This window comes from Ranitomeya imitator, chromosome 6, assembly GCF_032444005.1.
Source record: "Ranitomeya imitator isolate aRanImi1 chromosome 6, aRanImi1.pri, whole genome shotgun sequence".
Taxonomy (NCBI): Eukaryota; Metazoa; Chordata; class Amphibia; order Anura; family Dendrobatidae; genus Ranitomeya; species Ranitomeya imitator.
This window is the reverse complement of record NC_091287.1, coordinates 382,663,672-382,687,705: the sequence shown is the minus strand read 5'-3', so window position 1 is coordinate 382,687,705 and position 24,034 is coordinate 382,663,672. Positions and strand designations below refer to the sequence as shown.

Here is a 24,034-nt window from a genome sequence, read left to right as displayed (position 1 = left end):
TTTTTCCATCCAAATAACCACATGAGGGCTTGTTTTTTGCAGGAAAAATTGTTCTTAAGATTGACCCATTTATGTTACCATGTGATGCATCCGGAAAGCAGGAAAAAAAAAGTGCGTTATCCTTCGTCAGGCTGCATAATTTTACAACGTTAACAGGCTGCAGAGGTACAATTGTACCTTCATATATATTTTATTGAAATTTGGCCAATATATTCTGGACCAAAACTGCAGAGATGTCACGAAATTTCTGCCCTCTATGGCTTTTCGAAAAAAAAAATTATTGCAATTTTATAACGGAATAGTTACAATTGTACCTACTCAGCCGGACGAAGGTTAAAATTGCAAAAAAGTGCAATTCCACAATTGCTTTTTATTTTTTTTATTTACTATATTCACTATACAGTAAAACTGACCTGGCAATATGATACTCCAGGTCATTACGATTACACTAATGCTAAACATAGATTTTTTTTAAAAATGTAAGTTGCGAAAAAAGATTCGGAAATTTGCAAAAAAAAAAATAAAATGCAAATTTTGCTTGCGTTGCCATTTTCCAAGACCTGTAACGTTTTCAGTTTTTGTGATGAAAATAAGGGCTTGTTTTTGCGCCCTGAGCGGATGTTTTTATTAATACCATTTTGGGGTAGATACAGTGTTTTGATCTCCTCTTATTGCATTTTATTTCAACATTGCAGCTGTAAAAAAAAATGTAACTCTAGCGTTTTGATTTCTTTCTTGTTACGCTGTTTACCAATCTGATTAATTTATTTATATTTTAACAGATCAGACTTTTACGAGCGCAATGATACCAAATATGTGCATTTTTTATTGCTTTATTTTTAATGAGGCATAAAGAACTTTTATTTATGTTTCATAATTTTGCTGTATTTGATATTCCACATTGGAGACTTGAACCTGTGATCATTCGATCTCTTGTACTATCGATGGCAGTGCATCAGCACTGCTATATATAGCCAAAATTACAGTCTCCCATGAATGCCAACTAAACGCTGACATTCACAGAAGAACCGTCATGGCAAACATAGAGGCTTTCAGCAGACCTCTGGCTGCCATGGCAACCTATTGCCGCCGTGCAATCACTTCACGGGCACGCCAATGGCAGATGGAGTGACGCCACCACCTACCAGTGCACATTAAATGCTGGCAGAGATTGGCTGAGATGCAGATGATGGCTGAATAATTCAGCCATCCTATGCCGGGAAAGATGTAGGCTTGGCTTGTGAGTCCACATCAAAGTCAGGGATGCGACATCTCATGTAGCTGGATGTCATATGTCGGGAAGGGATTCAAGGAGGTTTTCTCATCGTATTGAATGTGTAAAATCAGAAAGTTTTACACCTAATTGTACGACATTGGAAAGATGAATCCCCTCCCGCTGTGCCAGAGTGGTCCTCTAAGGTAAATCAAATTTCCTGCCTCGAGGAATTATCGAGCTGGGAAGTATTCAATCACGACTCTTACACGGATATATGGGCTCCATGGAAAAAATTACAAGATGATAACGCTTCTTACACTCGTTATATGCCCTTGTTTTCTTTGTTCTGCTCGAAAGTTACTCATATAATCTAACGTATGCAATTTTGACAATGTGTACTCACGCCAATTGTTATTATATTTTTACATGTTCTTCACTCCCTTCCTCTCCCTCTCCTCTTACCGCCATTCCTACCTCTTCCCCTTCTTTCCCTTCCCAACCTTTTTCCATTCTTATTCCTTTGTCCCCTCCCCCTTCACCCCTTGTGTCTAATCAATAACCATCGCGTAATTATATGCCTGTATGCTATGACATGTCTATATTACTGTTGTATTGTTTTTTCTTCTTTTCAAAAATAAAGAATTTACAAAAAAATTGCAGTTTTTTTTTGTAAAAATAATCAGCTCCGCAATGTACCTCTTATTAAACATCTTCTCTGTTCTCGAGAATGAAGGGATTTTCTTGTTCTATAGTACACTGCTTGTTGCCAAGGTTACCAGCTTCTGATCACCTAATGTACAAAGGCAAAGCATCCTCTGCTTACAGCAATGGACAGTGAGGAGTTCAGACCGAAAGCTCAACCATGCTGCTGGCTTAAACTGTCCATCACCATTGTAGGAGCTGAGACAACCCCTTTAAGTTCAACACTGCCCAAACCATCATAATAATGGCAGCACGGTGGCTCAGTGGTTAGCATTGTTGTTTTGCAAATCCCACCAAAGACAACATCTGCCAGGAGTTTGCATGTTCTCCCCGTGTTTGTGTGGGTTTCCTCCGGGTTCTCCGGTCTCCTCCTAAGACATACTGATAGGTAATCTAGATTGTGAGCCCCAATGGGGACAGTAATGATAATGTCTGTAAAGCGCTGTGGAATTATTGGCGCTGTACAAGTAAGAAAAATTAATAAATAAAATATTAACAAGCAGAGCTGCAGTGTGCCCCAAAAATGTTAGCCCTAGTGCCACTATTACATTGGTAAGATGCCGTTACTGAGACCCATCCCTCCAACAGTGACAACCATACTGTGCTCATTACTGCACCTTCATTGCCCCCTTAATAGCCATCGGCTACAAACCTTTTATTTAGGGTCAGTGCATTGAATGATATCAGACTAGTGGTGTACCAAGCCTTCCCACCTGCATGGGGAATCATTGCACGCTTTCACTCTGAATTATGTATTAGTAACCTTGTCTATACTTTTCATTGAGCAAAAATTGCTCCAAATTTCCACTAAAATGTACAGTGTGAAATCCAGTTGGACAGAAAGCGTAGCGCTGCGAATGCACCTCCACGTTTTGTTGGTAGATAGACAGCGGAAAGGGACCAGCTAGCTGACTGCTATAGATAGGAGCCAGCACACCCCACAAGATACCAGCACGTTTTTTGCCGGCAAGTAACATTATTTTTTTTCACACAAGTTTTATTTTAATCAGTGTTTTATTTTGCATTTACTAAATGGTTGGTGTTAGCTCTTTGCTTGCAGTCCATATGGATACAAAATGCTGTAAGTAATTCCAATATGGATGTTTAGTAGGAGATTTTCAGATGGATAAACTGAAGTTTGTTGCTGCCAAATTCTGAGCGTCACCAGTTGGCAGCAGCTCTCTCCAGACATCTTTGTTTCCATGGATTGTGTTCCTGATCGTTCTACAGCTGCTTCCTGTTATGTTCTTTGAAGTTATTTGCAGTATATGGCTGTGCCTCACTACAGCAAGCACACAGACACTAGGACATACGGGGTTGTCTGCCATTGTACTCAGCGTGGCGGTGTACTCAGAGACCTTTACCATTACACTGTAATATTTCTGCATCGTGTTATCGTGGGTTAGAGACAATAACACAGTCTTATGGCGTCTCTTAAGAGTGTACGCTTAAAAACATTCAAAAAGACTTTTAAAGGGACGCTGTCACCTGAATTTGGCAGGCTCTGTTTACGGTCCGATGGGCGGTGTTTTCTGTTCTTTTATGCACCCCTTCCTTTCCCACTGGCTGCAATATTGACTTGAATTTGATTAGGTTTCCTCCGTAGTACACGCGTGCGCGATGCAATCTTGCCTTGCGCACACGCAGTATGCTTTGCCCAACTGCGGGCAAAGCCGAAAAGCATTAGTGCGCATGCGCCGGCGCACTATGTCCCGGAAGTATTTTGCTGTGTTCCGGGACATAGTGCACCGGCACATGCGCACTAATGCTTTTTGGCTTTGCCCGCAGTTGGACAAAGCATGCACGTGCGCAAGGCAAGATTGCCTTGCGCACGCATGTACTACGGCGGAAACCTAATCAAATTCAAGACAATATTACAGCCAACGGGAATGGAAGGTGCAGCAATGAACAGACTCAGACACTATCTTTTGTAATGAAGCATCTAATGAGCGTGTGCTCAGGTCACTGTGAAGGGAGGAGGAGCAGGATAAGCTTCGACATCACCTAATGTGAATGTTGGATCCAGTGTTATCAGCTTTATATAGAGGTGTTATCAGTAATTTAGAAAAGAAAAAAGGAATCGCCAGCTCACCATGAGCGCTCACAACAAGGCTGGGAATCAAATGAGGTCCCAAAGTCTCTTCATGATTAAGAATAGAATTAAAAGTTAACCTTTATTAATATAATATCATAAAAATATTAAATACCAAATATGTGCACAACTACACCATCACCAAGATTAACAGCATACCATAGGAAAGGCCAAGATGGTGCCAATCCCTACACTAGACTAAAAAACACCCTACCTAACAGCGGAGGTTGGCACCCTATAACACCTGCGCAGTGGCGCCCCCGCTCCTCGTCGACTCTCCCTACTATCCCTAGTGGGCCCTACTGGGATAGGGAGCGGAAAAAGCAAATACACAGTGACCCTCTAGAAAAGATGGTGAGTTAATGGCAATGACCCAAATACCCTATCTCGCTAGCTGCACTAATACTTCCTATCCGCAGGGGTCGGCACCCTAAAAATAGACGCAAATGGCGCCCCCGCTCCACGATGGCTACACTAATCTGACCCTAAATAAAAGGGTAGGCAGGATGTTACACAGATGTGTTAAAGCATATAAGCATATCAAGAGGATTTACAATATCCGATTGTTAATAGGGTGTCCTTTTCGTATACACAGTGCTGATCGTTCATACTCCACACATCCTATAGTTAACAAGTTAGCATACATAAAAGAGATCATAAAGTTCATCAGGAGTTTATCATGGATATGGAGCACCATATCCATGAGGGATCGGCCCGATGGTGATACAGACCATTTGTTTTACTTGCACCATCTATGAAGGAAGCTAAGTAACCCTTTACATTTATCTGATAAACTCCTGATGAACCTCCTGTTATATGCGGAGGGGAAACGCGTTGAGTTTGGGGAAGGGAGTACCTTGTTTATTCGAATGTTATGATCTTGCTGATTGATTTTGGATCAAAAGGCTTTAGGAGGATTATGTCTTTCTGGTATGTGCTTGTACTCTGGATTATCGATATTCAAGTTTGGGAGATTATTTTATTCGCAAGTCATTGAACTTTATGATCTCTTTTATGTATGCTAACTTGTTAACTATAGGATGTGTGGAGTATGAACGATAGGGATTGGCACCATCTTGGCCTTTCCTATGGTATGCTGTTAATCTTGGTGATGGTGTAGTTGTGCACATATTTGGTATTTAATATTTTTATGATATTATATTAATAAAGGTTAACTTTTAATTCTTGGGATTTTTTCTGTGAGCTCTATAATATATACCCAAGGTTGTACATTTTTTTCTTTCTGTGAAAATCATGATTAAGAATACAAGCAGTGTTCGAAACGTGAAAAGTTTTCCTTAATGGATTTGATTATTTTCAAATAAAGAAGCGATCTTCTTTAACTGGAATGAGCTGGACAAACCCACATTCTTTCCTCCATTAACAGTCACTGTAAATCTTCCTCTGCTGATAAAGAGCTTGCTGAAAAGTTTTCCTAAAAGGGCAGGAAATATGATTATAGAAAAGCGCCAGTGGGAAAACTGCAAGATTACTAAATTTGTGTTTAGTATAAATATGAAAAAAGGCATTTCCATTTTTTTTTCCATTATTACACAATTGGTCATCTACTATATAATTGTCTAAGGGGTACTTCCGTCTTTCTGTCTGTCCTTCTGTCTGTCCTTCTGTCACGGATATTCATTGGTCACGGCCTCTGTCTGTCATGGAATCCAAGTCGCTGATTGGTCGTGGCAAAACGCCCATGACCATTGCCACGACCAATCAGCGATGGGCGCAGTCTGGCGGCAACATGGCCGCTCCTTCCTCCCCGCAGTCAGTACCCGCTCCGTACTCCTCTCCAGTCAGCGTTCACACAGGGTTAATGGCAGCGCTAATGGACCGCTTTATGCCGTGGTGTAACGCACTCCATTAACGCTGCTATTAACCCTATTTTACTATTGATGCTGCCTATGCAGCTCCAGTGACCGCTCCATGCAAGCGGCAGGTTCCGATGGCAAGGATGGTATGCGACAAGGACCTGCCATGACGTCACGGTCATGTGATCGCGATGTCATCACAGGTCCTGCGAGAAGGACCTGCCATGACGTCACGGTCATGTGACCGCGATGTCATCACAGGTCCTGCGCCCATACCAACTCTGGGACCAGAAGCTGCCGCGTGTACCGCACACAGGCGACAGGACTACAAGGGCTCCCTCGGAAGGTGAGCATATGTTTATTTTTTATTTTAACTCTTTTTTAACCTGTTACATATGTGTCTAGGCAATATACTTCGTGGCTGGGCAATATACTACGTGACTGGCCAATATTCTACGTGACTGGGCACTATACTATGTGTCTGTGCTGTATACTACGTGGCTCTGTGCTGTATACTACGTCGCTGTGCAATATGCTACGTAGCTGGGCAATATACTATGTGACTGGGCAATATACTACGTGGCTGGGCAATATACTACGTAGCTGGGCAATATACTATGTGACTGGGCAATATACTACGTGGCTGGGCAATATACTACGTAGCTGGGCAATATACTATGTGACTGGGTAATATACTACGTGGCTGGGCAATATACTACGTGGCTGGGCATTATACTGTGTGTCTGTGCTGTATACTATGTGACTCTGTGCTGTATACTACGTAGCTGGGCAATATACTACGTGACTGGGTAATATACTACGTAGCTGGGCAATGTACTACGTGGCTGGGCAATATACTACGTGGCTGGGCAATATACTACGTGGCTGGGCAATATACTACATGGCTGAGCAATATACTACGTGTCTGTGCTGTATACTACGTGGCTCTGTGCTGTATACTATGTCGCTGTGCAATATACTACATCGCTGTGCAATATACTACGTGGCTGGGCAATATACTACATCGCTGTGCAATATACTACGTGGCTGGGCAATATACTACGTGGCTGGGCAATATACTACGTGGCTGTGCAATATACTACATCGCTGTGCAATACATTACGTGGCTGGGCAATATACTACGTGGCTGGGCAATATACTACGTGGCTGGGCAGTATACTATGTGGCTGGGCAATATACTACATAGCTGGGCAATATACTACGTGACTGAGCAATATACTATGTGGCTGGACAATATACTATGTGGCTGGGCAATATACTACGTAGCTGGGCAATATACTATGTGGCTGGGCAATATACTACGTGGCTGGGCAATATACTACGTGGCTGGGCAATATACTACGTTGCTGGGCAATATACTATGTAGTTGGGCAATATACTACGTGGCTGGGCAATATACTGCGTGGGCTGTGCAATATACTATGTGGACATGCATACTCTAGAATACCCGATGCATTAGAATCGGGCCACCGTCTAGTTTTGTAATAATAGCTTAAAAACATTATGCTACTTGTCTGGCAGGTTTTAAAAAAAATTGTAGTCAGTAATCATGGAGATGCATTGGCTTGCATAAGATCTGCATACACAAAATGGTAGAAATCACCTATTACAAACTTTCTTATGGGGGTTGTACACCACTTTTAGTAAAAATGGGTCCATTGTGGTTCTAAGATAAAAACAAGAACTCACCTACCTGATTACTGATACTTCATCATACGGTGGCCGGGGTCCTGCTGAACTGGATATTTGTGATGGTCATGTTCTGTCCATGACCACCAACATCCTTGTTTAATTTTTAATTGCAAATGGAAATAAATTCAAAATTGTGGTTGCAAAGATTTATCTAGAAGTATGTATGACAAAAGTATTCTCTCAGATCAAAATAAAAATGTGTTTTTGTCGAGCAGTAGTGTGCCATATAGTAGCCTGTGTGTAGAAATAGTTTTGATCAGTATACACATTTTGGAATCCGTTAAGTGCTCTCTTTTATAAGGATGGGTCTTGTGCCTTTAAATCTTGCTAAGAAACTCATCACGTCTTTAATATTTTCCTCCCTAGGTGAAATGCTGTAAATACTGGCCAGATGACACCGATATATATAAAGATATTAAAGTGACACTTATTGAAACAGAGTTACTTGCTGAATACGTAATACGAACTTTTGCAGTAGAAAAGGTAAGTCCTTGAGAATCTTCAATTGGACATTAATAGATAATATTTGTTCTACTCAATATGTTGGCTGAGCTTTCTGGCTTAGCTGAATACCAGTAGGAAGCATTAAAGGGGTTGCCAAGCTCCTTAGTTCCTGTTGGTTCCAGATGGACACGAGTCATGCATTGATTGATTCTTTGACTGTATTCACAAAGTCCTTTTCTTTTAGTTGGCTTTATGGCTTTATCATAAAATTAAAGGGGCTATCCAATACTTTGGTTATTTCTTCCTATGAAACTTACAGGCTGCTAGTTGCGAGCCACCTACCTAATCTGCAGGCAATATTACAGTGGAGAAAATAAGTATTTGATACACTGCCGATTTTGCACGTTTTCCAACCTCCAAAGAATGGAGAGGACTGTAATTTTTATCATACGTACATTTTAACTGTGAGGCTGTGTGCACACGTTGCAGATTTTTCAAGTTTTTTCATGTTTTTTTGGTATAAAAACGGGAAAAAACACATACATTATGCATCCCATCATTTAGAATGCATTCTGCAATTTTTGTGCACATGATGCTTTTTTTTCCACGAAAAAAAACGCATCGCGGTAAAAAAAGCAGCATGTTGATTAATTTTGCAGATTTTTTGCGGATTTCCCACTATATTATTGCATTGGGAACCTCCGGAAAAATCCGCATGAAAAACGCACCAAAAACGCGGTAAGAACACGAGAAAAACACTCAAAAAACGCATGCGGATTTCTTGCAGAAAATGTCCGGTTTTGCTCAGGAAATTTCTGCAAGAAATCCTGAACGTGTGCAGATAGCCTGAGAGACAGAATCTAAAAATAAAAAACAGAAAATCACATTGTATGATTTTTACATAATTAATTTGCATTTTATTGCATGAAAGAAGTATTTGATACAATAGAAAAACAGAATTTAATATTTGGTACAGAAACCTTTGTTTGCACTTCCAGAGGTCAGACGTTTCCTGTAGTTCTTGACCAAGTTTGCACACACTGCAGCAGGGTATTTGCCCCATTCCTCCATATAGATCTCCTCCAGATCTTTCAGGTTTCGGGGCTGTTGCTTGGCAACACTGAGTTTGAGCTCCCTCCAAATAATGCTTCTTTCGGAGCAACTACTTGGTTGCCCTGGCTGTGTGTTTCGGGTCATTGTGATGCTGGAAGACCCAGCCCCGACCCATATTCAATGCTGGTTGTAAGGGGATTAAATACTTATTTCATGCAATAAAATGCAATTGAATTATTTAAAAATGCTACAATAAATATTACAGACCTCTCCATTCTTTGTAGGTGGGAGAACTTGCAAAATCGGCAGTGTATCAAATATTTTCCCCACTGTATCTCCCGACTCAGCCGGTGACTCTTCTGCTTTATTTTACCTTACATCATCAGAGCAGCACCTTCTCTTCCAGTCTGCTGTATCAACAGGATATCACTGCTGATGTCATGTCCATTGACAGTCAGCTCCCCACATTTAAACATCAGCAGTGACATCCCATTGACAGAGCAGAAGAGGAGAAGCTGCTCTGTCAACATGATGTCACTGGAAGCAGGATAATCGTCGGCAGGCACGATCCGTGAGTTGGCAGAGATCATCGCCAGGTAGATCAGACGGCTACTGAGCAACTACCTGCCCGTGAGTTCTTCTCTCTTAGGAAATAATAATAAAAGTCCTAAATGACCCTTTTATCTATGGTGTTTGTAGCATGTTGTGTTTTTTAAAGGTTCTACTGACCATCTTTTCAGGAGTCCTTGCAGAACACCAATGAATATGGATGTAACGTGGAAAATTATGGAACATTTGCATACAATGAACTATTGTCACTGCCTATGACTAGCTCATAAATCTTTTTTGTGTGTCGGCCCCAAGAGTTCTTCAACGCTATCTTCTTTTATCGCTTGACAACCCAACATTTCTGTCTCAGTTCACATGATATACAGTATTAAATTGTTCATTTCTCTTCGCCAGTACAATCTTTTACTCCATATAAGAAAAGCTTCACATTTTCCTGTCCACCCCATTTTCCACATCTTCTTAGTTAACTTTTTGTTTTTGAGCTGAAACTCAAAGTTCTTTCCCAGTCCTGTGAAGTTTGCAAATTGCACTACATAGCATATGTTTGCATTGATGAGGGAAGTGTGAAGACCTCCAGTTGGAGATGTTTCTTATTAAATCTTGTATAGACTCGATTCATCTGCTGAACAGATGGAGTCCCATTCAATCCCATTAGAAATGGTAGCGCTGTATTAGGATATCATATTTATTGAGATTTATGAAGACGTTCTAGAATATTATCTTTCTGGCAAACTATAAGAAAGGCAAGAAGTGGGGTGAATTCAGTTCATATCTTTGAACTGTTTTCTTCTTTGTGATTTGTATTGTATCTTTGTTACTTTTCTAATATTAAATTGGTTTCAACCAACAGAGAATAGAATGGAGAACATAATTGAAGGCTGCAATATAAACTATACATATCCTGCCTATGATAAAAAATCTGTTTTTATAGTGTCTCCATTATAACACAGGAATTGTATAGTGATTATTATTTAGTAAGAACCATACTGTTTAGCACAACATGTTTTATGTGTTTAGCTTTTATTAAGGTATTAAATATTACCTTGAAAATATATTTCTATTAATTTACAACATATTTTTTCATTTCATCTGGATTCATTCTCGTAAGATTGATTTTTTTTTTCACAACATCCATCAATCAATATTTATTTGTATTCTATCGTTATTTACAGAGGGGAGTACATGAAATACGAGAAATCCGCCAGTTCCACTTTACAGGCTGGCCTGATCATGGTGTGCCATACCATGCAACAGGACTTCTAGGCTTTGTACGACAAGTCAAATCAAAGAGCCCAGCCAGCTCAGGCCCACTGGTTGTGCACTGCAGGTAAACTGAGAATGAAATTCTAAATGATGCACAACCACTTTTATTATGACTCAAAATGCTACTATATTTCACACATCCATTTCACAGAGGATGTTACTGTGTTAAGTTGAATAATCATAGACTGTTATAATACTGATAACATATTGTCTGTCTTTATTCCCTTTCTAATGACATAACAATTTATTGGGGGTCTAACGTTTCTGATGGTGGAGAGTGACATGTCTGACATGTCGGTGTTAATGAGACTTATAGGCCGTACAGTGCTCCTCTGGGAAATATATATACAAATTGTCTCTTCAGAGAGGAAGCGGACTCCAGTGCCACCTATTGAAAGTAGCAACTCTTATAGTCAATACCGACCCATTAGCGAGCCTTAGCACATGACTTAGGATAAAAGCCAAACCAGAATCTAAATTTGCAGACACATGTTTCAGGGTGTTGCCCCTCCTCAGTGCAAAGCATGAGATCTGATTTGGCTGTATGAGAGGCCTCTGACTGAGTTGTAAAAGGTAGCGTTTCTCCTCGTGTAGAGTGACATATGTTACCCCCATAAACCCCAGTCAGAGGTTTCTCATACAGCCAAATCAAATCTCATGCATTGCATGAGGAGGGGCAACACCCTGAAAGATGTGTCTGCAAATTGAGATAAGGGTTTGGCTTTTATCTTAAGTAATGTGACAAGGTCTTTTGAAAGGGTTGATATAGAAGTTTTAGAATTGCCACTTCCAATAGGTGGCACTAGAGTTCTAGTCCTCTTCTTCTCTGAAGAGACAATTTGAGTAACAATTTAATGGAAACACTGAGTGAATAAAGAACAGTAACTTTAACCCCTTTTCTGACATATGACAAACTATCTCGTCGAGGTGGGATGGGCCCGTATGACCACCAACGGGATAGTACATCATATGCGATCAGCCGATCTCAAGAGGAAAGAGTACCACACACCAAACAGGTTTACAGGGGAATAGAACCAGGTATAGTTACAACAGGCAATTCATACCATAAGCACTTTTAGTACATATTCCTGTATAGCTGTAAAAAGCCCAGACCATGATAACGGTTTCATATATATGAGGAAGAACGGCGAAACGCGTGTCGAGGCGCAAGGTGGGGGTCCAGGTCTCTGTTTGAAAGTAAGTTATAGTGGGCACAATTGGAACTTGATACTTTATTAGCACTAAAAGCGGGATCTTTACGCTGCACTTGCAGCTTATTTTCCGATGTCCCAGGTGCTGTAATTAGCACTTAGGTTTAGTTAATATATCTTACAAGTACCTTTGCCCTCTTACTTACTTCCTGTTAAAGGGCCAGACATAGCATTTGGTTTCTCATGATTTATAGCAATTTTTGCACAAAAGTTAATACATATATATGAAACCGTTATCATGGTCTGGGCTTTTTACAGCTATACAGGAATATGTACTAAAAGTGCTTATGGTATGAATTGCCTTTTGTAACTAAGAGTTTGTATGTTCTCTCCATGTTTGCGTGGGTTTCCTCCGGGTACTCCGGTTTCCTCTCACATTCCAAAGACATACTGATAGGGATTCTAGATTGTGAGCGACAGTGATGATAATGTGTGCAAAACTGTAAAGCGCTGCGGAATATGTTAGCGCTATATAAAAATAAAGATTATTAATAAAGATTATACCTGGTTCTATTCCCCTGTAAACCTGTTTGGTGTGTGGTACTCTTTCTCCATATATGTGAATTTTGTTTATGTATAATAAAGTATTTATATTAAAAAAAAACTCTTTACCTCATTGATTAATTTACAGTTGGGGCCTTAGTGTTATAGTGTATTCAGAGTTTAATTGATATCTAATTGTGAGATCTCATGTTGTTTAATCACGAGAAAACAATCTCAGAATCATCAGGATCCGTTGAAGCGTTCCAGAGTTATAACCTCATAAGGAGACAGTGGTCAGAATTGTAAGGCTATGTGCACACGTATTCTAGGTCCACTGCGGATTTTTCTGCAGTGGACTTCAGCGGATTTGATAAATCCGCAATGGAAAATCGCTGCGGATTTACTGCGGATTTACCGCGCTTTTTCTGCAGTGGATTTCAGCAGATTTGATAAATCCGCAGTGGAAAACCGCTGCGGATTTACCGCGCTTTATCTGCGGTTTTCACTGCGGTTTTACAACTGCGGTTTTTCATAGGGGCAGTTGTAAAACCGCTGCGGAATCCGCAGAAAGAAGTTACATGCTGCGGAATTAAACCGCTGCGTTTCCGCGCGTTTTTTTCCGCAGGATGTGCACAGCGTTTTTTGTTTCCCATAGGTTTACATTGAAGTGTAAACGCATGGGAAACTGCTGCGGATGCACAGCTGCGGAAACGCTGCGGATCCGCATCAAAATCCGCATCGTGTGCACATACCCTAAAAATTGGCCCGGTGATTAACGTGCAAACCACCCTTGGGGGTAAAGGGGTTAAGGTGTATTTAATTTTCAGCTTATTTATTGACTAATACAACTTTTGCATCTTTTTGCATACCAATTCTTTGCAGTTTTTTAGAGATGTCTGTTAGCGTTCATTGACTGGATTCCTTCCTCAGAAGATGAGTGTGTGTCTGGGTCACAATATGATCACAGAAGGGCACACAATTATTATACCATTATCAAAGCTCTCTGTAGATTTCCACCTTTGTGTCCCTTACATGACCACAACACATTTTCATCCTCTTGAAGTAAATGACAGCAATCAGACGTCTTGAAAAACATGGATACATTTCCAAGATGTAGCCGTGCTTTCTTTAACCCCGGGTAAAGGTTCAGACTGCTGTCCTAGTTCTGTATTTCGATAGCCCTCAGCACCCGAGGGAGGCACATGCCCTGGTTGCCCTCCGTAATATGCTTTACCTAAATAAATTACAAAAAGCTTTTCATTATTTTAAAACTGAAAAAAAACTTTTAATGGACATGAATGCATTTATAACATATCAGAAAATGCACTAGATGTTATTATGCCATATTGATCAGTTAAAAATAACACTGCTTGCAGACCACCCTAGGTTTCAGTACTATAGAAAAGCATGCATTGATTGCATGAGGGTCTAATTTATAAATTCCCAGGGGCAGGATCTTATAATGAATTTGATGAATTTACAATGTACATAAAAGCAATCCACTCAGATATAGTGATTTTTATGAAACAACTATAGGGACTTCTAAAACATTTTCCCTGCAAGGCTTTTACATTTCATTGCATAAACCATGTAAGATACTTGTCTGGTATGGATTACAATATTTTGTATTTCCTTGTCCCTTTTCTTTTGCTTGTTGCTTGTCAATGTTGACTAAATTTAAAGCATTTTCATAAAATGTTCCCTGGAATAGAAAAATATATTGTATAGTCATCAGCAATGTCCTGTTATTCTTCCCAAGGCAATATGTCTTCTACATAGGAAATGTTTATGAAAGGTTTCCTTTAAAGGGTACCTGCCTGTGTGTATTCATAGGCATTATATGACTGGTATGCTGCATTTCTCAACAGCTTTCCCTCTGCACGCTCTACCTCTAAATTTGCAATTAACTGTAAGCTGGTGAGGAGAGACTAGCTGCCATATTGTCTCCTATACAGCAAGGAACACAGAGATATATTCCTGCTCTTTATTCCTTGCATTGCATACAGAGAAGCAGCAGTAGCATGGGAGAAATTATATAGCAGTACTGATCAGTGTAGATGTGAATTCAGCTCTGGCGTGAGGTAAAAGACTTGTTAGAAAGCTCAGCACAATCTTTCTGGGTCTCCCTCTACTTGATTTCTCACTCTGCTCCTGAAGAAGATAAGAGATACTTGGCACTCCTAATAGCGTAACAAATGTCTATTCTCACTCTGCTCCTCACTCCTCCTCCCCCTTACCTCTCCCTATGATATAATAGGAGGTGTATTCTGACACCTCATGGGCTGACAATTTGTCCTGTATTGAGCAAGATGGAGTTGAGCAGTTTTGAGTGGATGAGTTTTGAGTGGATGACAAGTTCAGAAGGTAGGGGGAGGGAAAAAAGTGTAAGTGGATCAGATATATTGCAGAGTTTCTTAGGGTACCGTCACACAGTGCAATTTTGATCGCTACGACGGCACGATTCGTGACGTTCGAGCGATATAGTTACGATATCGCAGTGTCTGACACGCTCCTGCGATCAGGGACCCCGCTGAGAATCGTACGTCGTAGCAGATCGTTTGAAACTTCCTTTCGTCGTCTAGTGTCCCGCTGTGGCGGCATGATCGCATGGTGTAACATATATCGTATACGATGTGCGCATAGTAACCAACGGCTTCTACATCGCACATACGTCATGAAATTATCGCTCCAGCGTCGTAGATTGCAAAGTGTGACAGCAGTCTACGACGCTGGAGCGATATTGTTACGATGCTGGAGTGTCACGGATCGTGCCGTTGTAGCGATGAAAATTGCACTGTGTGACGGTACCCTTATAATAGAATGTACCATTGATTTATGCAAAGTTTGTTGAAAGTACAGCTCACATTTTTTAACAGGAAAAATTCTGGGATCTTCTCACACTGGTGGTGAATTGTCTTTTACTGTGCGACAGATAATCTGATTACATTATTTTCTTATTGGTGGTCTAGTTAGTTTTCTTTAGTGGAAACTATGACTTCATGAGTGAACTTTCTGTTATGTGTTGTGGCACCTCACTGGCCATAATGGAAGAATAAGCTCGTACGCAGAATCCAATTAGTACTAACTGCAAGGCTAAAGCAAAGAGAAGGTGATAGTGCAAAGACAAAGTGCTTAACAACTTAAAGGGGTTGAGTGATCGATGTGTTTAGTGCAAGAAAATCATAACCAGTGCTCCACAATGGTCAGTCCACACCAACACATTAGGGAATATATTGCTTTGAAAAGTTTTTACTCTTTTTTCATGGGTGTGTTTTTTCTTTCAGCGCTGGAGCTGGTCGAACAGGTTGCTTTATTGTCATAGACATCATGCTGGACATGGCTGAAAGGGAAGGAGTTGTAGATATTTACAACTGCGTGAGGGAACTTCGCTCTCGTAGAGTGAACATGGTACAAACGGAGGTATGTATACTGTGTATATGAATACATATATAGTGTGTGGCAAGAATATATAGACTAATAGAGTGTATATAGTAAAAGAATTTTATTATTTATTTATTATTATTTATTATTTATTATTATAATATTATTATAATTTAATAAGAGAGAAACCAACAAATGTTACACATATACTCTACGGTACATACACTACTATAGCACTAACATGAAACCAAAACAAAGCAGTGAATACATTGCAAATATTCAGTTTTAAGTAATATTATCTCCTCTAATAACAAATATAACATAAAAAAAGAAAGTAGCAAGCCTAATTATCTCTTCTAATAACAAATATAACATAAAAAAGAAAGTAACAAGCCTTTATTCTTAAGAAAATCCACAATTTTAGAAAAATCAAATAGTGCAATTGGTCATAGTATCAAGGTGAACAAATAATAATAAAAATGGATACAATTGGATAGGATGGAAGAACTTGTTTCACGTTCAATTGACATATAGAAAAAAAATCCCTTTTCCTCCATTCTAATTTTTCATTTCTGAATGTTAGACTATTTCTTCCTAATAAGAAAAGCAGTGAATTTCTGTACAATATTTGTTTTTCTATTTTCAGGAACAGTATGTGTTCATTCATGATGCCATATTAGAAGCCTGTTTATGTGGAGACACATCAATCTCTGCATCTCAGGTCCGATCAGTATACTATGAAATGAATAAAGTGGACCCTCAAACAAACTCCAGTCAAATTAAAGAGGAATTTAGAGTAAGTGTAAATTGATCTCGTTTTCTTTAATAGGACTTCATCCTTTAGTGTTGGTGCATCATTTTTTGTCTTAAGGCCTCCATAAATATTAAGCTACTTTCACACTGGCTTTTTTTTAATACGTCGCAATGCATCGTTTAGGGGGAAAAAACGCATCCTGCAAAGTTGTTTGCAGGATGCGTTTTTGCCCCATAGAGTAACATTACCGACGCATTGCGACGTATTGTCACATGTCGCAACCGTCGTGCGACGGTTGCACCGTGTTGTGGCGGACCGCCGGGAGCAAAAAACGTTAAATGTAACGTTTTTTGCTGCCGACGGACCGCTTTTTACGACTGCGCATGCGCGGCCGGAACTCCTCCCCGACCTCCCCGCACCTCACAATGGGGCAGCAGATGCGCCGGAGAAATGCATCCGCTGCACCCGTTGTGCGGCGCATCAAACGCTAGCGTCGGAATCTCGGCCCGACGCAATGCGACTGGCTGAATCCAACGCTAGTGTGAAAGTAACCTTAGACTAATGATGAATGAACCTACTCATATCAACCGGTCTGTCCTACAGTCTAATGTGTATCGAGGCCCTGGAAAACTGATCTTCAGAGAATGTTTAGATCAGGCATGCCCAATTTTAGACTGCTGATCGCTTTGTACTTGTGGACATCTGCTGACGGCTCTCACGTAGAGAACACAAGAGCGTTCAACTGAATGAGTGGTCCTATATGAGAGAAATCCAGCTGAGAAGGCGGTAGTCCCGAATGTTCAGCTGAAGCTTCATTCAGTCGACAGCCATCTAATGTGTATGGCTGGTGTAAGTATGCTTATCAGTCTACTTTGTATATCAAGCTGGCTGTCAGAGTCTGTGTATCTTTGGGTAACAGAATACAAGTGGGCCGCCTTTTTACCACACTCTTTGATTATCAAGAATAATAAATGTTTATATATACATATGACCCAAAAGCCGATATGACCTTAACATCTGCTTAGATTTGCTAACCTAGTTTTCTTGTTAACAATACAGAATGCATACCTTTTCTAGACCTCTTTTTTTTTAGAAAATATATATGTATATTAACTACAGTAGGCTGAATCAAACCCAGTGTTCTGTATTCAAGCGTTTAATGAGCATGAGAGAAGGTCATTTTGAACAGAGGGGGAGTAGGGTGAGCTGTGACATAACCTATTGTGAATGTTGGATCCTGTGTATGGAGGTATTACTTGTTATAAAAATCATGCCCCTGATGATAATGAGACTGCTGAAAACTGTTCCTAAAAAGACACGTAATATAAGTCTTCAGTAGCCCCAGTGGCCAGTTTAAAAATGTCAAGATTACCAATCTGTTAATTTTTTTAACAGATTGAGATATGAAAAAACAATGTATTAACACAAAAAACTACAGTAGGTTATTTTCCAATAAAAATTATTTTTAATTATGTCCTATCTAATCAGTTGGGGTCTGACTGATGGGCCACCAACATTCCTGAGACTTCAGTAGCCGCAGTCCTATTTTAACGTTGTAGCCCATTCATAGTTTCAGCAGCTCAGCTCTATTCGAGTGGGAGTATGCTTTAGTTATCCACAATGCCAGCACAGGGAAATTTTGTGCAGGGACCGCAGCATTAAATCAGTCCTGCAGTTACTTCATTCTCAGGATTGTAGGGATCTTAGCATTCAGAATGGACATTTATATGCCACCATTAGCATGAATAGTCTCTCTCTCCCAATAATATATTGAAATAGTGTCACAGTTTATTACAATAGTTATGATCAATCGTAATCTGCCAATTTGATGCTATTTTGTTTGCAGACGTTGAACATGGTGACTCCAACACTACGGGTAGAAGACTGCAGTATAGCACTCTTGCCTAGGAACCATGAAAAGAACCGTTGCATGGATGTCTTACCTCCAGACCGTTGCCTCCCTTTCCTCATAACAATAGATGGAGAAAGCAGTAACTACATCAATGCAGCCTTGATGGATGTAAGAACCATTTTTATAGTTCATACTAATGAGAATATAATCTATAATCCCTCAAAATGAGATCTCCCAAATAAGAGAAAACAGCCTGGAGCTTGATAAAGCGTCCATCAGGGTACACTTACACAACAGTAAATGACAGGTATTGCAGAGAAAAGTAATGTCATCTAAAGTTCCACAATACCAGTAGATCATAAGGACATTGATGAAGTACTGGACAGAACCCCATCTCTGCATTATTTCCCTTGATACTAACTTGTCGGCGCTCTAATGGGCTGTGTAGACCCGTTTGTTGCTGTAGTGTTGCAGAACTTCACGCTTTGCTCTTGTTTTGGGTTGTAAATGTTAAGATTTTGAAATGCAACTAAACCAACCCTTCAGAGAAATGATATTAAATCTACATAATCTATATGAAGATGTACATTCATCTATGCCTGAGGTATGAGCACATAGATTGCTGCATTACATATGAAAATATCCTGACTTTATTCCCTGTAGTTTGCTCTAAAGGACTGGATGATTGCTATCATATATTATCATATATTACACATATAGATCAATAAGGTCAGGTTTAAAAAAGAACACGATACAAAAGTTTTATGTAGGTGTGGGGAAAATGCTGGAAAATAAAAATGTTTTCAAGGCTAGAAGTGTTGGATTATTTGTATCATTTATTAAAATGCAAAGTGAATGAACAAAAGAGAAATCTAAATCAAATTAATATTTGGTGTGATCACCTTTTACCTTCAAAACAGCATAAATTCTTCTAGGTACACTTGTAGACAGTTTTTGAAAGAACTCGGCAGGCAAGTTGTTCCTAATATCTTGGAGCTCAAACCACAGATCTTCTGTGGATTTACGCTTGTGCACTTTCTGTGTCTTTATGTGATCCCAGGCAGACTCAGTGTTGTTGAGATATTTGAGATTTTAGATATGCAAAAAAAATAGAATTGAAGGGTCATTTGTTCTTTGTAGTTGACCCCCCATCGAACCCATGGCAAGTTTTTTCCAATTTGTAGATATATCTGTGGCATGATTAACTGGAAATATCTGGGTTCGCCTTGTATTTGTGCTCAGAATTGTCTTGGAAATACACAAAGATTTTTTTCACGTAAAAAAAAATCCTTCATGCAAATGTGCACACACTATGCTAGATGCATATAATGTGTTAGGGTACCGTCACACTATAACATTTCGATCGCTACGACGGTACGATTCGTGACGTTCCAGCGATATCGTTACGATATCGCTGTGTCTGACACGCAGCAGCGATCAGGGATCCTGCTGAGAATCGTACGTCGTAGCAGATCGTTTAGAACTTTCTTTCATCGCTGGATCTCCCGCTGTCATCGCTAGATCGGTGTGTGTGACACCGATCTAGCGATCTAGCGATGCTATCCAGCGATGCGTTCGCTTGTAACCAGGGTAAACATCGGGTAACTAAGCGCAGGACCGCGCTTAGTTACCCGATGTTTACCCTGGTTACAAGCGTTAAACTAAAAAAAAACAAACAGCACATACTTACATTCTGGTGTCCGTCAGGTCCCTTGCAGTCTGCTTCCAGCACTGTGACTGCCGGCCGTAAAGTGAAAGCAGAGCACAGCGGCTGTGCTTTCACTTTCACTTTACGGCCGGCAGTCACAGTGCGGGAAGCAGAGACTGCAAGGGACCTGACGGACACCAGAATGTAAGTATGTGCTGTTTGTTTTTTTTTAGTTTAACGCTTGTAACCAGGGTAAACATCGGGTAACTAAGCGCGGTCCTGCGCTTAGTTACCCGATGTTTACCCTGGTTACCCAGGGACCTCGGCATCTTGGTCGCTGGAGAGCGGTCTGTGTGATAGCTCCCCAGCGACCACACTACGATTTACCTACGATCACGGCCAGGTCATATCGCTGGTCGTGATCGTAGGTAAATTGTATAGTGTGACGGTACCCTTAGGGCGGTCTGCAAGTCAGACCCTCAGGGATATTGGATGGCTGCCAAATGTGTGACTTTTCTGGAGAATGATGGACAGAGACAGATGTGGATCTGATCAAGGCCATGTTTACTGGAAGTTAACAGTCAGGTTATATACACTTTTGAGTAGGCGTATACATCATGTTTGTGCGCAAATCAGCTGTTTATTACATATGAGATAATTCTTAATTCATCAGGTGATCCTTACATAAGAAGTGGACTATGGATAGACATGTAGTGTTGGAGGTCCTAAGTCTCATCGTGATTAGCCTCACCCTGTCAACAACTTTAATCAATAATCAGCAGAATTAGTCTCGGCACGGTGAAACATGTCTGGACATATTCAGAGACATATGTATGAATTATAAGAACACATTAAGGTGGTCCCTGATTTCCCTATCAAATGGGAACATATTTTTCCCTAAATACCCTGCCATAGATGACCAGGTCAGAGTTGCCCCTACAGGTTAGCTGACAGGGCTCAATCTTTGCCCCACGTCTTGAAGCCCCCAGTCTGCTTGGTTCTGGACTTATAGTAAATTATAATATCTTTTTTATGCTCAACTGGAAAAGTTTCCGCTGTGTCAACCATTTAATAAGTACAAATGCTAAAAGTTAACCTACACCTTCCTTTTATAATGTGAATATCTTCACTAAAAATAAAACTGTAAGAAATACCACCGTGACCTCACAAATCAATTTCTTGTCAAATCCTTTGTTAAAAAAGTGAGTCCTATTGTTACCACTTGAAGATGAAAATGTTACGAAGTGGTGGCATTTCTTACAAGGAAAAAACCTCCAAAGGGGCCTTGTCCGTTTTGTTAATCTTAACAATGTCTGGGTTTGTGACATTCTGCTTTTGAACATACTTGATTTCCAGATTCTCCGCTATCATTATAATTTGTTCTCCTTTCTATAGAGCTATGTTCAGCCTTCAGCTTTCATCGTTACACAACATCCTTTACCGAACACAGTAAAAGACTTCTGGAGGCTGGTCCTTGACTATCACTGTACATCGATAGTAATGCTAAATGATGTAGACCCCGCACAGGTATGTCGCCACAAATCATGCATGCACTGGCAGAATTATTTCACATCATTTTACTTTTCTGCAAAGCTTCCCATAAGCCAAGAGGAAAGGTCAGGCTTTTTTCTGCTTATTCACATGATAAGCTTTTTGTGCCACCTGGATAAAAGTTACTATAAAGTCACTTGGTCAGTGCGTAGAATTATGTTTTATGCAGGAAAAAGAACATAACAGATTTTTTATTCCTTCAAGCTTACTTTTCACATATGTACTGCGGGTGACCGTCAATAATTTGCTGCAAATGTGTTCATATTATTTGGCAGTCATTGTAATAGTCAGCTATTTATGAGAAGATTAAAGTGACAGTACAGTGATTAGCATAGCGCACCATGAGAATCGGTATAATGTCTTTTGCTGAACCACCATAAGATATACAGTTAGGCCGCAGGTTCAAAAAGGCTACCTCGGACAGATTTAGCACAATTCGCTCCTTTGGACAGATTGCACAGGCTTCACGCTTTAACCCCTGTACAGGGATCTGATCTTAAAACGGGGTCCACTGGATTGTTTCCATGGAAGAGCTTCTATCCGGAGGAGCGAACCAGAGGCAAGAGAATAGTCTGGTAACCTGGTCAGAAGGGTCAGTGTAGGGGCAAAATCATAAAGAAGTACAACAGTCAGAAAGCAAGCCGAGGTCCAAAACTCAGGACTGTCGATTGGAAGCATAGCAAGGCACAAGTTACACAGGAGCAAGTCAAATTATAACTGGCAGTGGACAGCAGGACTTCAGGAGCTTAAATAGCTTACAGCCCCATCCAAACCACACAGCAATTAACTTTATATCTCCCAGACTGCAGGGAACTGCAAGTCCCAGAGGACACAAAACTAGAATTTTCAACCCTCCTCGCCCCTCTAGCAGCAGCAGAGAAAGGAAGGGCAGTCACCGATACAGATGCCACATATATATTTATATCTAGACATAGCCATACAGTATGTATGTATGTAAATATATCAATATATATGTATGCGTATTTATAGATATCTGTCTATATATATATATATATAGATATATCTGTGTATGTGTATATATATATATATATATATATATATATATATATATATATATATATATATATATATAGAAAATTGGAACAGCACAATCCTTACTGGTGGGTGCCAGGCCTCCCAGGCAAAGAAGTCCACTACATGCCCAAAATCAGACAAAGAAATAAGAATGAAGGCAGTACTCCATGATCTTCAAAGTGAAACAGTGGTAGAGTTTATTCAGACCCATATGTCTGGGCGACGTTTCGGCTCACACTGAGCCTTTCTCAAGCCTATATATATTATGGTAGTTCAACTCGTGTGGTGGTATACGAAGGTAGAAAATAGGAACACCGTCTCTTTAAATCTTTGGTTGGTTTATTGTTATGCTGCATAAACCAACAAGAAGGGAACATAAACACAGCCTTTCCGGCTAAATCAAAAAACAGAACACTGCAACACAGTGCATACATATGCGGGTAGCACCCTGACCTGGAGCAATACAGGTTCAGACTTTCGTCAGGACATAAAACCACTGGAGAATCTCCCTCCAGTTTAGCTGACCCCAGACTGCCTCTAGAGCCCAGTGATTTAAGCCTCAGACTATGTGACTCTTTCTCCCATGGGACTGAACACATGACTGTGACATCACACAGATCCTGTTAGCACATAGCAGTGCTCGGCTCTGTAGGTGGAGATACAGTGGACATTCTCCCACCCACTCTATGAATGTCCACTAAAAGCCCGCCCATAATGTAACTTCAACTTTACCTTCCCAACACGTAGTGTGCTGGAGGAAACTACTCTGGTTTCACATCACTGGCGCCAACATGGGCGGTGACACATATCTCCCCTGCAGCACTACACAGTGACTTTGTCACAATATATATATAATGAGAGCAATTTCCTTTAACATAACAGACAAGAACCAGACTACTGACGGCCGCCATATGTAACTTAGCTAAGCCTGTTACTGTTATTACCAATAAACCATTTGTGGTAAGTTAGGTAAATGTACAGCAATAAATACAAAGAACTCTGAAATTAGTTTGTATTATCTTCCTTTGCTTCAGTCGTATTCGTTTTTCTGATTGTGAGTGTTTATTGGTAAAATGAAGTGCTCTATGTCTATACGTGGAAAGTTTAGGCAGATCTGTAAATGTTTCTAAGCGTGTTATCACTGCTGGATCTTACGGATGATCTGAGCGATGACATTTTTCCTCTTTGCTAACATAGAGAGAGACAAACAAGTTAAGGGTTGGAATTGTTTACTCTGTGATAAGCGAGG

General features: G+C 40.2%; 1 protein-coding gene across 9 annotated transcripts in view; it reads left to right on the top strand.

The window, feature by feature from the left end:
- The window catches only part of PTPRM (protein tyrosine phosphatase receptor type M), a 1,024,381-nt gene that overhangs the window by 981,044 nt on the left and 19,303 nt on the right, over window positions 1–24,034 (top strand). For all 9 annotated transcript variants that reach the window (XM_069731071.1, XM_069731069.1, XM_069731074.1 and 6 more), the window contains 6 exons: window positions 7,907–8,023; window positions 10,780–10,934; window positions 15,849–15,984; window positions 16,592–16,741; window positions 18,546–18,719; window positions 21,595–21,726. In XM_069731071.1, coding sequence (XP_069587172.1) covers window positions 7,907–8,023; window positions 10,780–10,934; window positions 15,849–15,984; window positions 16,592–16,741; window positions 18,546–18,719; window positions 21,595–21,726 — 864 coding nt within the window. The remainder of the gene's footprint in view (window positions 1–7,906; window positions 8,024–10,779; window positions 10,935–15,848; window positions 15,985–16,591; window positions 16,742–18,545; window positions 18,720–21,594; window positions 21,727–24,034) is intronic.